Genomic DNA, 16,393 nt, shown 5'->3' with positions numbered 1-16,393 from the left:
TCACTCTATCCACGCCCCTTATGATTTTATAAACCTCTATAAGGTCACCCTGTTTAAGTCACCTGATGCTCCAGAGAAAACAGCCCCAGCCTATTCAGCTTCTCCCTATAGCTCATACCCTCCAATCCTGGCAACATCCTTGTAAATCTCTTCTGAACGCTTTCAGGTTTCACAGCATTCTTTCTATAGCAAGGAGACCAGAACTGAATGCACAGTTTGGCCAGTATCCCTCCAAACCCTTCCTATACACATATCCATATGTTCATATATACAGGAACAACGTCCTGTACAGCCACAACATGACCTGCCAACTCCTATACTCAATGCACTGACCAATAAATGCAACCATGGCCTTCTGACGGTGAAACTGGAAATCTGAATGGGAGTGGGGGTGGGGGTGTCTTTCAGGGACAACTGGATATGAGTAATCACACATTCCCCAGCTTTGTGTATTCGAAGGGCTAAGTCGGTTGTGTGGTGGAAGAGGGCAGGAAGTCACTGATTTCACATTCCCTTCATTGGCAGCAAAGATCTGGGCACTGAATTCAACAGCATTTTGGACATCCATTCCTGTGCTCTGGCAGTGAGGAGGATTCTGAGCTGCTGCTGCTGCTGTCCTCTGCCCACCGCCCACCACACAGCTCCCCACTGCCCTCCCTCGCCTGGGCCCGCCGCACTCTGAGATCCCTGGACCGCCACCACATGAGCTCAATACAACAGATGAGTCTCCTTTCCCCGGTCTCTCAAAGCTCCCCAGACAAGAAAGTCAGCTTGTCCTCACTCAAACCTGCTGTATGCCACCTTTAACTGAATGTGAGGTTATGAAGTAATGTGTTCCTCATTTCGCTGCTGACTTTTGGATAGAAATGGCATGCAGAGATATGGGGAAAAGGCAGGCGATTGACTAAGAGAGTGGAGCCAGTGCAGGCACAATGGGTGGAAATGCCTCGTCCTGTGTCGTAACAGTTCAGTGATGTTGTGACTTAATTGCAAAGGCACAATCTATTGTTTTAACAAGTAATGGAAATGTTCATGCATTAACAATCGGTTCCCGTCAATTGCCAACTGACACCAACTTACTCCCCAACTTCCATCCAGATTTTGTGAATCTTATATTTCACCTTTTACACAGCAGAAGCCTGCATCATTTCCTGCCTCACTCGATTTCACTGTTAGATTGGCACTTTTCGAATGCCCACATGGTCAACGTTACTGCTAGGTGACCTCAGAACACCTGTTCACCAACACGTTTGGCCAATGTCTACGTGTGGATGTTAAAGACAATTAGATAGAGGGCGAAGATGGAGGAGATGAGGGGAGAGTCAGCATGGAGGGGCTGTAGATGAGGTAAGCCTGGTACATATTCCACAGGTGCACACATCCTTTGCTTCATCCGCTCTCTGTCTGTTTGACAGGATGATCAGAGACTGAGTGGGGAGATTGAGCTGCTTCAACAAGAGAGGCAACATCTACTGCACACCATTAGCAACCTGGAGCAACTCGTGGACAAGTGCCAACGGGAGGTAATACCTTTCATCATCGTCAATCTGAATGCAAGGAAGACAGTGCCGGTTTTGTCATTAATCCAACTGCAACCCTTGGAGCTGCTGTCAGAAAATGCTTGTCCTTTATTAGAAAGAATTAAGAAAGTCTTATAAAAACTATTAATTACTTGAACCCCGAGTGAGTTTCTTATCCAGGTTTGATCATACTCCATATTTAGTATGGTTAAAGGTAATCAACAGAAAAGTCTTGTGTTAGTGCATAATTTGCCTCCCGCCTCCTCCTCAGTTACACTTGTAAACCTTTGGGTCACCTGATTGGCTTTAATTTCATACTTATAGATATTTTCCAATTAACTTATTCAGACATTTGTATATTTATAACATCATACCAAATCACAATGGAACCAAATCAGGAACCTAATTAGCTGCTGCTATGGAAATATGAGGATGGGTTATGGAATCTTAGGGGCACATTTTCACTCTAAGTGATTGGTGGACTATATCAAGCAACATGTCCTGTTGCCCATTCTCAGCTGGCGTCATGCTGATTATGTTCTACCAGCCCATGCTTACAATGCTCAAAAATGTTTATCCACCAAAAGACGTTATTCTACCAATGGAAATTATTCAATAAGTAATCCGAATTGTGCCAAGAATCAGAACGGAAATCAAATTAAGATCATCAGTGGGGCTCTGAGTGTGATGCTTTTGAAGCTACACATGTAAATACATAGGACCCTATTTAATGTAGGCACAAAGCATTTGTATATGCATTGCACATTTTCCAAGAAATGGGGTTGTGGAGGCAACTAATCTCTGCTGCATTCCAAGGCAACACCTGGACCAATCAGAATCTATGTTATTGGTGTGTGTGTGCGAATTAGGATTTACAGGTAACTGGTCTTGCTGCACTCTAATGGCATCCTCTTCTCATGCAGCATAATATGTTGTCCCTTATTTCAAGTCTTTTTCAGGTGTCCTAGTTCTGATGAGTCCCAGATGAAACGTCAAATTCCAGTCTCGTTCTAGCAAGGTTGAGCTAAGGTTTAATCTGCTCATATTTCATGGACCACTATTCCAAATAAGTCCCATTCTGGGATAATCCCAAATCTCCAGCTCTGAGTTGGAGACAGTTGTCCAGGATCCTGTTGAGCAGGGGAGTTTATCAGAAGTTTAAAATTCCCTGGCAATTCCCATTTGGAAGTCAGGACTTCCCACTAGATTCCAATGCCCATCTTCAATCGTACATCTGATCTCTGACAATCAAGAAACTGAAAGATTTGACCTCATGTTTTTACTTAACAGCATGTCTGGTTTGACACATTGGCTGTGGTATACCTGTAACATGGGAACTTTTTAATAAAACCTTTGGCATTCCATTTCATTTCAGAAAGTGCTGTTTGCAAAAGATTGTGGAATCCAGAAATTCGAAAATCAGGTACTTCAATTTGTAATCTAATTTCTTCCATGATTTGGAGGTGCCAGTGTTGGACTGGGGTGGACAAAGTTAAAAACCACAACACCAGGTTATAGTCCAACAGGTTTATTTGGAATCACTAGCTTTGAGTGCTGCTCCTTTATCAAGTGGTTGTGGAGTATAAGATCGTAGGACACAGAATTTATAGCAAATGTTTACAGTGTGATGTAACTGAAATTATAAATTGAAAAAGACCTGGATTGTTTGTTAAGTCTCTCATCTTTTAGAATAACCATGTTGGTTTCAGTTCTTTCGTATGTAAATCCCACAACTTTCTTAGTTACATTCTCAAGTGAACTTTAACAATTGGTGTCATGTCAGCCCAGGTGTGAGCTGCCCTGTGTGAGGTAGTCTGTGCCACAAGGTTCTGACTGATTCTAATCTTAAAAAAGGGTTTACAGAATCTTACATGGATTCGTGCAGTTTTTGAGCAAAATAAAATGTAATTCTCCAAGTACAAATTCACCCCACAAACTTGCGTGTGTGTGTGTGTATTTGTACTTGCAGAACTACATTTCATTTTGCTCAAAAACTGCATGAATCCATGTAAGATTCTGTAAATCCCTTTACTAGATTAGAATCAGTCAGAACCTTGGGGCACAGACTACCTCACATCTTCAGTGGGCCAACATGGCACCTATTATTAAAGCTCACTTGAAAATGTAACTTTAAGAAAGTTCTGGGATTTACATATGAAAGAACTGAAACCAACATGGTCACTCTGAAAGATAGAGACTTAACAAACAACCCAAGTCTTTTTCAATGTATAATTTCAGTTACATCACACTGTAAATTTTTGCTATAAATTCTGTGTCCTACAATCTTATACTCCACAACCACCTGATGAAGGATCAGTGCTCGGAAAGCTAGTGCTTCCAAATAAACCTGTTGGACTATAACCTGGTGTTGTGTGATTTTTAAGTAATTTCTTCCACTCATACTGTCTCACTGTTCTTTCGAAGTTGGATGGCAATTAGTTTGGAAAGAGTGAGTTGCTATTGTCCACTGGTGTTAATTAAAAGTTTAAATTAAAGATAACCCAAGTTTGTTCACACCAAGGAAACAGTTTTATTCCAACTACTGAATACAGAATTAGAACTTAAGAACAGAAGACTTAGAAACAGAAGCAGACCATCGACTCTACTCTGCCATTCAATGATATCCTGGCTGATCTGATAGCCTTCAGCATCACTTTCCTACCTTCTCCCTGTAATTGATTCCCTTGTTGATTAAAAATCTATCAGTCTCAGCCTTGAATATGCTAAATGACCCAGTTTCAACAGCCTTCTGTGCTAAAGAATTCCATAGATTCACTGCTCTCTGAGAGAAGAAATTCCTCTCTATCTCTGCCTTTAATAGGCTATCCCTAACTCTGAGATTATGCTCTGTGAGCTTAGATCTTTTCACAATGGGAAACAACCTTTCCACGTCTACCTTATCAAGTCCCCTAAGAACCCTATATGTTTCAATAAGTCCACCTCTCATTCCTTTGAACCCCAGTAAATACAGGCCCAACCTACTCAACTTGTCCTCATGAGACAGTCCCTCCACACCCAGAGTCAGCATAGTGAACCTTCTCTGGACTACCTCCAATGCCAGTAGATCTTTCCTTAGACAAGGGGACCAAAATTGTTCACAGCATACCAGTTATAGTATAGCTAGTGCCTTGAATAGATTTAGCAAGACCTCATATTTTTCTACCTTATTCCCTATGCAATAAAAGCCAACATTCCAACATTCCCTGTTACCTGTCGAACTTTGGTGCAAGCTTTTTTTCTGATTCATGCACGAGGACTCCCAAATCCCTCTATTCTGTATCAGATCAGCCATGATATCATTGTATGGCAAAGTAGAGTCGATGAGCTGAATTGTCTACTTCTGTTCCTAAGTCTTATGCTCTTACATTCTAATTTTGTATTCATTAGTTGGAATATAACTGTGTTCTTGGTGTTCTGTACACTTCTGCAGTTTTTCTCCATTTTAAATAAGATTCAGCTCCTTTGTTCTTCCAGCTGAAATGCATGATCTCACATGAAGCTTGATGGAATAGAATGTTTTTTTCTGAATTTCAACAAGGATCAGGGTGCACATTGAAGGAGCATATTTAATTTGCAATAGCAGTTACTTTGGTTCTGTTGCATGCCACCAGAATTTAACTATAATAATATCAAACCACATTAAAACATTCAATGACTCAATGCATCTGAGAAAGTTTCTGCTTTGTCTCTGAAGCTATTGATTTCTAGAAAAGAGTAGGGGTTCTTTATTTATTGACAGACTTCACTAGCATATGGCATTAAGCAAGAGAAAATACAATACTTGGCAGATTTCATTAGCATATGAAAAAAAATTAGTTTGTAATGCCAAAAGACTCTACTGTTCTAACAGGAGATTGGCAGAATTCAATGGAAATTCAGGGTTGGTGTCTGCAAACAGTGTCTTTCTGTTAGATGACAACATTTAGGATTTGGCATTCTTTCCAATGGCCTTTGATTTTTGAAGAGGAGAATATATAAGAACTTTCAAAGTTAAACGTAATCTAAATCTCTTCTGTCTTATTAACAACTTTGGTAATGTTCACAGATCCAGGAGCTCACAAGCAAACTAACTGAGAAAGAGAAAGTTCACCAAGAATTTATCGAGCAGATTGAACTCTTACAGGGCAGGCTGTCTTTGTATGAGGTAAGTCATCCATTTAAGTCAATGCAATGGATTAAAACCAGATACCTTTCTTTCAATCATTCTCAGAATGTGATTTTGTTGCTGAGAGAAGCAATCTTATCCTAAAAGTTTGATAAAGCTGAGTGTCTTGCTCAGTGTGGAACTGAAGTTAGGTATGGGATAGAGCCAGCAGGTTTCTCTTGTGGAAGTTTTGATTTTTTGTGGCTAAATCCTGCCGAGAAGCCTCAGCATTTCCTGTGGTGATGTTATTACCTGTGGTGAAGTCACTTCCTGTTTCTTTCCTCAGGGGGTGGTAAATGACATCACCAACCCAAAGAAACCCAAACATATAAATAGAAAGCAAGAATTTTCAGCAGTGCTTCGCCTGAGGCCCACTGAAGATGTTACCTAGTTATGGTGACGAAACGTCTGGACACGAACCGTCAAGCTCAGCGAGCAAACCTACATCCACAGCCTCAACCTGAGCTACAAATCTTCTCATTACTCAACCTTTCCTGATAAGAAATCTCTGGATACCTGGGTTCAACCTTATGAACCACCCCCTGTCCATTAGTCCATCTTCCTTGTTCATTTCCTCAGCTGTCTGAAAATGTTATATTATACTGGCTGGATCTCACAAGGCAATTTATATTCACTATGTTACATGGGAAATATTTTCATTGATCCCATGCAGGCAGACATCACAGCTGATTAGTGTATGATAAATGGTAGTTAGATTAATCGCCATTAATCTGTTCTCAGTAACATTGGGGAGAGATTGATAATAGCCAGGACAACAGGTGAGATGCAGATTATCGAGAGTGCTCTTTTCTAACTGAACCACTTTCTAATCTCCAGGGCAAACATCAAGAGGACAGTGAGAGTGAATTCACGGTTGAAGAAATGCTCAACAGTTTCCCAGGTACAAATTCAGCATCCATTGTGACTGTAATCAAGTGAATTTACGAGTTTTGATAATGCACAGAAATACTAAAAGCATCAACTTTCAAAAATACATTTAAATTCAATTCATTCCTAAAATCTAGAATTAAAAGCTAGTGTCAGGAATGGTGACCTTCAAACTGTCATCAATTGTTGTGAAAATCTGTTCTGTTCACAAATGGCTTACAGGGAAGGAAATTTATCTAGTCTCACTTAGATGTGACCCGAAATCCACAGGAATTTTGTTGACTCTGAAATGATACACAAGCCACTATAAAGTTGTACCAAACCACCATAAAGTCAGAAAGGATTGAAGCTGGGTAGATCATCAGGCATCGATATAGACAACTCTTACCCTTTTCACCTTAACCCTAGAAAGTCGTCCTTAATAACTTCAGGGGCTTGTACCAATATTGGGAGAGATTTCTCAGAGACTGGTCAAACAATAGCCTGACATAATCACACTTACTGGATTATGCCTTACAGGTTATGCCGCAAACACCACCATGACCATTCTGTTCCACCAGAGTTGATGGTACATTCTTGTTCTGTTGGGATGGAGACACCCAGGGAGTCCTCAACATTAACTCTGAACCCTGTGAAGTCATAACGGTATCAGGTCAAATATGGGCAAGGAAACCTCCTGCTGATTTCCAGTTAATGTACCTTTGTGCCTTTTTACCCTGAGCTGATGAAGTAGAACTTCTCCAAGTTGAATAGTATCTGGAAAGGTGAAGCAGTAAGGGCATTGGCAATGGCATAGAATGTAGTCTGGTTAGGAACTTCAAAGTCTGTCACCAAGAGTGGTTCTGCAGCATGACCTTTGGCCAGGATTGTCAGGTCCTAAATAATAAAGGTGCTAGATTAGGTGTGGCACATGACAAGGAACTAGCAAACGGGAAAAACATACTTTACCAATCCATGTGTCAGGGATCATGATGTTGGTCTTAGAAGATATTGTGTCCTTGGATAGGATCAAGACAGAAAATGAGAGTCCAAGCTATTATGAAGGTTATCCTTTAACTTAGCACTCTGCTCACTATTTACACTTTTGAGCTTAGCACAAGGCCACCTCGCCACAGCGTTCGCCGCCATGTGACCTCTAACATCAGTACGAATGTAAGCAGACTATTTAAACATTTGAGAATTAACCTTTTACTCTGCATCTTAACTTAAATCTTTGTCTTCACCTCTGGTTCACCGAAATAAGTGTTGTGTTCGTTTCATTAATCTCCCTTGATTTATCCTCAGCCCTCCGAGAGGAAGTTCAGGATCTCTGTTCACCAGGTTTTGGTTGCATTCAGGAGAGCAGTGTTTCATTCTGAGATTGTCAGCTCTTTATTCAGAATGCCTTCTGGTCAGCTGGTCCATTATATGAGGATCTTCATCTCATTCTTGTCTCTTTTTCTCCTTGGAACAGAAAGCTTTTTTCATGATAGTGGATGGTGCAGATTTATTCCAATGAACTTAAATTTCCTGGCAAGCATACCAGTCTGACTCTTTGCAATATTAAAGTGATCTTGGTATATTCTCAGAAGGATGGTAACTCTGAAGAGTCTCAGAAGGATGAATCTTTCCTTGTAGATTAACAAGTCATCTCTGTTCATAGCAATATTTGAGAATGAGATTATTAGGAATGTATTTTGGCTATCATTTAACATAGTATTGATGAATTTTGAAATGTTCTTCATGTTTTCTGAGCTGTCTGAATTTCTTCTAATCTCTGTTGTTACAGGTAAATAGTATGTAAAAGATACAGAACTAAACATCTTCAATAAGGCTCTTGTCCTCCCATGCTGTGTATTCAGCAGGAATGCATGATATACATCTGTTGTAGTTTCATGTTTTCCTTTGACAGTTGTCAAGGCTGATCCACAGATCACTAAATCCATCAAAACTTTCCCACTGTTTTGCGAGACCATTGAACTGCAAAGGTTCTTGATTGTAGTATCATATCTTATTAATCTGCAGTAGAATGTCCACCACTCTCAACCGTATCTTTTGGCAATTCCTTAGTATTAATAAAGCTACCAATGGTTTGCAATCTGTTTCAATGTTAAAGTTCAGACCTAAAACCATAGCTGTAATTTGAAAATTGTTGCATGTCCAAGTAGGTGCTGGTGCATCCTTTTCAGTTACTGTATATCTTTGCTCCATTTCAGTCAAAGACCTGGACTCATAGTGGACTGGTCTATGTTTTTCAGCTGTCTGGATTTGAAAAACTAATGCTGCTGTTATTGTTGGTAGTTCTGGGTCGTAGTGAGTTAGTTGTCTGATGAAGTGAGCATTTCCTTTATTCTCTCAAAGACCTTCAATTAACTTTCATGCTAAAATCATGACCCTGTAGTTGTTGTAGTGGTTTATTTAGCTTTTCCAGATTTGATTAAAAAATACTTCTCTATATAGTTAACCATTTGCGTGAACCTTTGCAATTCAATGGTCTCGCAAAACAGTGGGAACGTTTTGATGGATTTAGTGATCTGTGGATCAGCCTTGACAACTGTTGTGTGGACGATATGCCTCAAACATTCAATATAGGCTGTGAACACTCAGATTTAGAGTTCAAAGTTAGCCTTTCTTCTTGCATGCATTTCAACACTGCTTTCACTATACCATTTGGATTTCAGCAGATCTTCTCCCTGAAGCTGGTAAATTACTTGCTTATGAATAGGTGAAATGTTTCTGCACCCGATAAGAATATGACTTCTTGATGTGTTACTTGTTCCTCTGTTATTTCTGACAAAGAATCTCCTGTCACAATAGTTGGACGTTTCAGAACACAGGGTGTGAGTATTTTTTACGAAATGAGCAAATCTTTGGTCATAAAGAATTTTATTTCTTGTTCTGAGTAAGAAAAGCTTGGAGTGGTATGGGCCAAATGCAGGCAGGAGGGACTAGTTTAGTTTGGGAACATGGTCGGCATAGACTAATTGGACTGAAGGGTCAGTTTTCCATGTTTATGACTCTATGATCAGTGTTGGACCTTTTTTTAACAGATCTTGAATGAGAGGTTCACCATTGAGAGGTTCACTCAGAATTTCCCCGGTCAGTTGACTATTCCAAGGAATATTTCTGTGTTCCTGACATTCTTGGGTTATGGGAATACTGGAATTGCTGGGGTCCATTATTATATCTTGTTGCTGAATCATGTGACCCAGAAACTGTATAGTGGGCTTGTCAAGTTTGCATTTCTAATTCAGTCTTGCTTGCCCAAGTGCCTTTCGAACTTGACAGACTTTTTGGTCATGTTCTTCCTGAGTAACATCATAGATGAGCACACCCTGTTTTTTCTTCTGTTCATTCGTGGGATGAAGGCATCACTGGCTAGATATTTATTGCCCATCCCTAATTGCCAGAGGACAGTTAATAGTCAACCATATTGCTGTGGGTCTGGAGTCACATGTAGGCCATACCAGGTAAGGATGGCAGTTTACTTCTCTAAAAGACATTAGTGACCCAGATGGGTTTTTCCAACATCCAACAGTAGTTTCATGGTCATCATTAGACTCTTAATTTGAGAAATGTTTTAAATTTGAGTTCAAATTCCACCATCTGCTGTGGCAGGATTCAAACCCAGGTTCCCAGTACATAACCTAGGTCTTTGGATTCATAGTCCAGTGATAATACCACTAGGCCAGCACCTCACACTTCGTGGCAAAGCTTTACTTCTCTGTCCTTGAAGATGCTGGACATTGTGTAATGGAAAATATTTAGTGCTGAGACAATGCCGAATGGAAGTCAATTTAATTGTGTGATAAATGGGGTCAATAACCATGATATTTGGTCAAGTGAGTTCTGCAAGAAACTACTGTGGCATCTAACTTTGTGAGTAAAACGCTCTGCCAGTGTGTCATCCATGGAAAATGTTGGAGAACTTTCCTTTTGAACTGCTTGTTGGGCTGTGTTAAGTTGGTACAAAGCCTGATCTCACCTTTTAGAACTATCACTGGTCCTGAGTACCATATTGTTGGCTTTCTATCCAGTAAAATTACTCCTTGATTTACCAACTTAATGAGACATTTTCTATTGAAGGATCTTGTACTGTCTTTGGAGCAAGTAAGCTGATGGGATTTGATATCTAGGAGTAGTATGATTTGGCACTCACTTTTCAACTTTCCAAGTCTTCGGAACAATGTTGTGAATTCAAACTGAAAAACTGTCTCATTCACTTAGCTTTGTGATAAAGAACTACAATAATCTGTCCTTTGACTTCGAAATCTGTGTCCCCTGACCCTTAATGTTCCTGAGCTTCTGGGCAGTGCTAGTGGCAGCTCTGGGAGTGGCGATATTTGCCATTGAAAGTCCTTTGTGCTTCCCATGTTGTTCTGTTTCCAAAGAACTATTTCTTTCAAAATCTACGTGTTCTCAAAGTCTTTGTTGCTTTTGAGTTATTTCCTTTCCATTTCTCTTTGCAATGAGTACTGCTTTGTCACTCAACCTTTGTTGTCTGTGCATTTTCCAAACTCTTGGCAACAGTTTGCCTGCTTTCACCATGGGTTGGGTTGGAGGTGAGCGTGAACGAGATTCTGATATCAAGGTTTGGTCTGTCCTCTATCTCTGGCTTAGTTTGTCCCAGTCCCCTTAGTGCTTGCTTGATTGGTAAACCTTGTCTGCTCTTCTCTACCAGTAATCTGAATATGCACCTGATAAAGTAATTCCAAATCTTTATTCACACAATGTATATAACTATCGTCCTAGTTAGAACCAGGTCTCTCAGTCTCCTGCTTAGACTTAGGCTATGCTTCCATCATCAGCTACATCACTGACTGATTTACAATCACCTGTTAGTCCACAATTACCTTCTCTTTGTTTCAATTTTGGAATTGAATAATCCTTTAAACCGTTTTATCCCACTGCTCACTGTTGCTGAATTGTACTGTTTTCAGGGATTGAGAAGTTATGTTCGAAAAAGGGTACGGACGTTTCTAGTGAGGAGTGGCTTGTGTCACTGCAGAGTCAAGTGCAGTCACTGACCAGGGAAAACCAAGAGCTACAAGGGAGGTTGCAGGTAACAAACCCTCATTCCATGGGCCTTGATATTGAAACCTTACACAATAGGTGAGAAAGGACTGAAGGAAAGAGTTAAAATGAAAGGGGAGGGATGTGTAACAGACCTATGATGTATTCACTTTTTGACCATTTCAAACCAGAGGTCATTAGGGCTGTCATGAATAGCTGGGACATTTTATTCCTGTGTTTAAATTGAGGTTCCATATTTAAGAGTCTGACAGATGAAAGAGAGAGAGCAACATTTAAGGTATGCAGAGTAGCTCATTGGGATTGGAATGGTGCTTAGACCATGCAAATCAGTCTTGTAAAACTTGTAGCTGTGTCACATTGAAAAACAAAGATTTTTCACTTTTCACTGGCCATTTCAGAGTTCCTTACTGCCAATGAAGTGTGAACAATGGAATAATAAAATAAAGTTGGTGTAGGCGCTTTCAATTAAGTCATTCAAGAGAGCTTTAGGTGATTAAATAGAAATAATACGCAGGATTGTGGCAACTGGGTAAGAGGATGGCACTAATTCACAACGTTCATTCGGAGAGTTAGTGCAGTCAAAATGAGCCTGCCTTCTACACAGTAACAATTCTATGATCCTGTGAAGTACTTTATAAAGTGCAGTCATCATTGTCATGTAGAAAACATGGTAACTGACACGCACAGAGCAAGCTCCCACAAACAGAAATATGATCACAACTTGATAGTCTGGTTTTTGTAATGTTGATTGAGGGATAGTCAGAATACAGTGGATAACTCGCCTGTGTTCTTTGAAATTTTGCAATAGGTTCTTTTACATCTCCCTGTGCCGGCAGGTGAAGGTTCAGTTTGACATCTCATCTATAAGACATCACCTTTAACAGTGATGTACTCCCTCAGTGCTGCACTAGAGTGTCAGCCTTGATTTCACTTGATATCTGAGTGGGACCTGAACCCAGAGGCTGGCATGCTATCAACTGAGCCATAGCTGACACTTGCAATATTAAATGAATTGTTTCAACAATACCAAGTCATACTAAACATTCTCAGCCAAGATAACTAACATATAGCACATGATATGTTACAAAGTGAGTTACTAATTGACATTTCACACCTTCAATTTCATCAGTCTTTCAATTTATGTTTCAGGAGATAGAATCTTTGCAGAAAGAAGGAAATGAAGGAGAACCATCAGGAGGCCTGGATTTTATCCCTGTTTTTCTCTATGATTCTTTGCGAACAGAATTTGAGAAACTGAAGGAACAATATGAACAAGCCCAGGCTACAATCATGGCTAAGGTTAACTCACCCTCCTCTGACAAACTAGTCTCAATGGAAGTTTACACACAACTAAAGGTGGAACATGAGCAAAAAGTTCAAAGATTACAAGCAGAACTTGATGAGTTCAAGGCCAAGTCCTACTCAAAGGGAGGAGATCCATCCACAGGTGGGGAGTTAGAGGAGAAAGATATGGTGCAACAAGATGTTCAGGAACTCATTAAAAAATTAAAGGAGACCCAGGATAAATATGAGGCAGCTGTGACTGAGATTGAACAACTTGAAGAGCAGATCAAACTAGGAATTCTTTCTGTGAAAGAAAATGAAGACACGAGCTATACAGAGACAATAAAAATGATCCCTGGAGATGAGCTAGAGAGTGGTGAGATGGAGCTCCTGCAACCAGATAAAGCTGAAGGAGAAGAGGAAAAGAAAGTGAGAGCAATGGAGGAAAAAGTGAATGAAATGGAGAAGCTTCTGTCACAGAGTATCCCTCTTGAGGAGTATAATGAGATGCGAATGTCACTAAACACCTCGCTTCAAGAAATTTCCAAAGAGAATTCCCTGCTGATAGAAAGATACACCAAGGCAGAAGGTGAACTTGAAGATCTGAAGAGAAGTCATTTTGAAGAGTTCAATGTAGATGGAATTGGGCCTTCCAACAAAGCCACTGAACAACTCGAAGAACTGAGCAAAGCCCGCAGTGAATTGCAGGAAAAATGCAGAGAACTTCAAACCAAATACAACAAGAAAGTTGAAGAACTCGAGTCCATGCAATCTTTGTACATTTCAAAGAAGGAGCATGAAGAGGTGAAGGATAAGTTGAGCAAATCCCTCAACGAAGCCAACAAGCAGCTCTCTGATTTAAAGCAAGGGCACAGTGCAATCCAAAAAGAAATTGCAAGGCTACAAGATGAGGTAGAACATCAGAGAATGAGCTCGGTAACATTGGATGAGCATGTGAAAATGAAGGAATCGTTTGAGAAATCTCTGCAAGATACCAAAGAGATGTTGATCAATATGCAGAATGAATTGGCCATGAAAGAAAAAGAGTTATCCCAGCGACAGGAAGAAATGGAGACAATGAGAAGCCAAACCATTCAAAAAGAAGAGCATGAAAAGATTAGCACTTCACTGAAGGCTGAGGTAAATTCTTTAATCATTAAATTAAATGATCTGACTAAGAAGCATGAGAAGACCTGCACTGAGGTGTTCCGAGTACAGAGGGAGGCGCTCTTCATGAAAAGTGAGAAACAGGATGCAGAGGAACAGCTAGCCACTGTGCAGAAACAGTACAACAAGTTAAAGACTGAGTCAACGAAGATCATTGAACTGCACAAACAAATTGAGGACTCTGCTGATCTTGTGAAGGAGAAGGATAGAAAGGTATCACAGAATTACAGTCTTTAGTGTTGTGGAATTAATATTAAATCTGATCCCTCTTAGATGCTTTTGTGCTGCATTATACAATTTAATTACCAATCGTTTTCAGTCTTATTGTTTACTGATGTGTGGAATGATGCTGGCTTCTTAGCAAATGAAATATCATTCCTTCCAGTGACCAAGTGAAATCTATCCAATTACGAGGCCTCTGTATTGATTTACTCATTTGTTTAATGTTAACCTCAGATTCTTGTGGCAGAATGGTAATGTGGGCTAGGGGGCCTGGGTTCAAATCCTGCCTACTCCAGTGATGTTTCTGAATAAATTAATAAAATTATAAATTAATAAAAATACAGACAAGTAAGTCTCAAAACAATGTAGAGTTTCCCTGCTGTAACACAGGCAGTTACATTTTAGCCAATTTTTTTTGGAATGTTTCCCAAACCCGCATTGTCACAATCGCTGTTCATTCAAGAGTCTCTCTCTGGTAAAAGCATCTCTTTGATTGTGCTTCCCTCCTATGTAGTACCCTATTTGCTCTGTTGTAAATTGCCCTGAGATCATAGACTCATAGAGATGTGCAGTACAGAAACAGACCCTTCGGTCCAACTCGTCCATGCCGACCCGATATCCCAACCCATTCTAGTCCCACCTGCCAGCACTTGGCCCATATCCCTCCAAACCTTTCCTATTCATGTGCCCATCCAGATGCCTTTTAAATGTTGCAATTGTACCAGCCTCCACCACTTCCTTTAGCAGCTCATTCTATACATGTACCACCCTCTGCAAGGAAAAGTTGCCCCTAAGGTCTCTTTTATATCTTTCCCCTCCCACCCTAAACCTATGCCCTCTCGTTATGGACTCCCTCACTCCAGGGAAAAGACAGAGTCTATTTATCCTATCGATGTCCCTCATCATTTTATAAACCTCTAAAAGGTCACCTGAGATCAGCTGTGATATAACTGCTGAAGGTAAGTTGTTGTAATATCCTGAGGTATTTGAAGTTGCTGTAAACACTAAAGACCTGTGGTGGAGTTATGGTCCGGTATTAATATCCCTACATATTGGTCTGAGGTTCTGGGTTTGAGTGACACTGTTGGCCATGGAAGGTCTAAGAATGTGGCCTGACAGGTTAATTGTCAGTGTATAATTCCTTCTAATATTCCTGACTGTAGACAGTAAAAGAGGGAGAATATCCTGGTCAGCCATTTTGCTGTAGTTTGTCCATAAATATGGACAACTCCATTGAAAATTCAGGTGCCACCCTGTCTGCTTTTTCAAGTAGATGATTTGATGAAGCTCATGGGAATTTGTCCAGAAATCCAACCTGCACCAAATAACTGAGGGTAAGAATTCATCATATTGCTTCTATCCAGGACAACATAAACCATTCTACATGCACCATATGCATCTAACTCTTTCTCAATCATTCCACAACTATTTCGTTTCATTCTATGAAAATGTTTTGTTCAGGAACCTATTCCAGGTGTCAGTCACTCAGTGCAATGAACAACCTCCTCAAATCAGTTGCACGTTTGCCTTCTCCCAGTTTGAAATAACATTTCCTTGTTTTACTAAATTCTGTATCATACTGTGGAATCCATTCTAACTATTACCTATGGGTGCAAACCCCTGCTTCCTTCAAAATGAACCGGGTCATTTAGCCGCTGTCTTCCATTATGGCAAATAATACCAAATTCCACAGGCCCTGCCTTGATTGTACGTCATTGCCTTGATTGTACGTCATTATCCAATTTACTCCCAATTTTTAATCACCCAATTCTGAAATCTTACTACACACTTCCGGAGCAGGTGAGACTTGAACCTGGATCTTCCAGCTCAGAGATATGTACACTGCCCCAAAACAGCCTTGGGAACTGTCAAACTATAACAATTGGACCCTGAATGCACCACTATGGACGAGTTAGCCACACCAGAAATCTTAATTCCCTAATATGGAAGTAGAGTCATAGAATCATACAGCATGAAAACAATCCCTTTGGTCCAACTCGTCCAAGCCAACCTGACATCCCAATCTGATTCAGTCTCTTTTCCAGCATTTTTTCCACATCCCTCTAAACTCTTCTTATTCATATACCCATCCAGACACCTTTTAAGTGTTGCAGTTGTACCAGCCTCCACCACTTCCTCTGGCAGCTCATTCCAT

At 40.3% G+C, this 16,393-nt stretch overlaps 1 protein-coding gene across 5 annotated transcripts in view; it reads left to right on the top strand.

Annotated features, from left to right (window-relative positions):
• LOC140494508 (ankycorbin-like) overlaps positions 1-16,393 on the top strand; it is a 112,904-nt gene that overhangs the window by 80,836 nt on the left and 15,675 nt on the right. For all 5 annotated transcript variants that reach the window (XM_072593764.1, XM_072593765.1, XM_072593767.1 and 2 more), the window contains 6 exons: positions 1,416-1,523; positions 2,896-2,943; positions 5,566-5,664; positions 6,502-6,565; positions 11,472-11,593; positions 12,715-14,229. In XM_072593764.1, the coding sequence (XP_072449865.1) occupies positions 1,416-1,523; positions 2,896-2,943; positions 5,566-5,664; positions 6,502-6,565; positions 11,472-11,593; positions 12,715-14,229 (1,956 nt within the window). The remainder of the gene's footprint in view (positions 1-1,415; positions 1,524-2,895; positions 2,944-5,565; positions 5,665-6,501; positions 6,566-11,471; positions 11,594-12,714; positions 14,230-16,393) is intronic.

This window comes from Chiloscyllium punctatum, chromosome 24 (genome assembly GCF_047496795.1).
Source record: "Chiloscyllium punctatum isolate Juve2018m chromosome 24, sChiPun1.3, whole genome shotgun sequence".
In the NCBI taxonomy this organism is placed as follows: Eukaryota; Metazoa; Chordata; class Chondrichthyes; order Orectolobiformes; family Hemiscylliidae; genus Chiloscyllium; species Chiloscyllium punctatum.
Note: the sequence above shows the minus strand (reverse complement) of the source record. Positions and strands in the feature narration are given on the sequence as shown.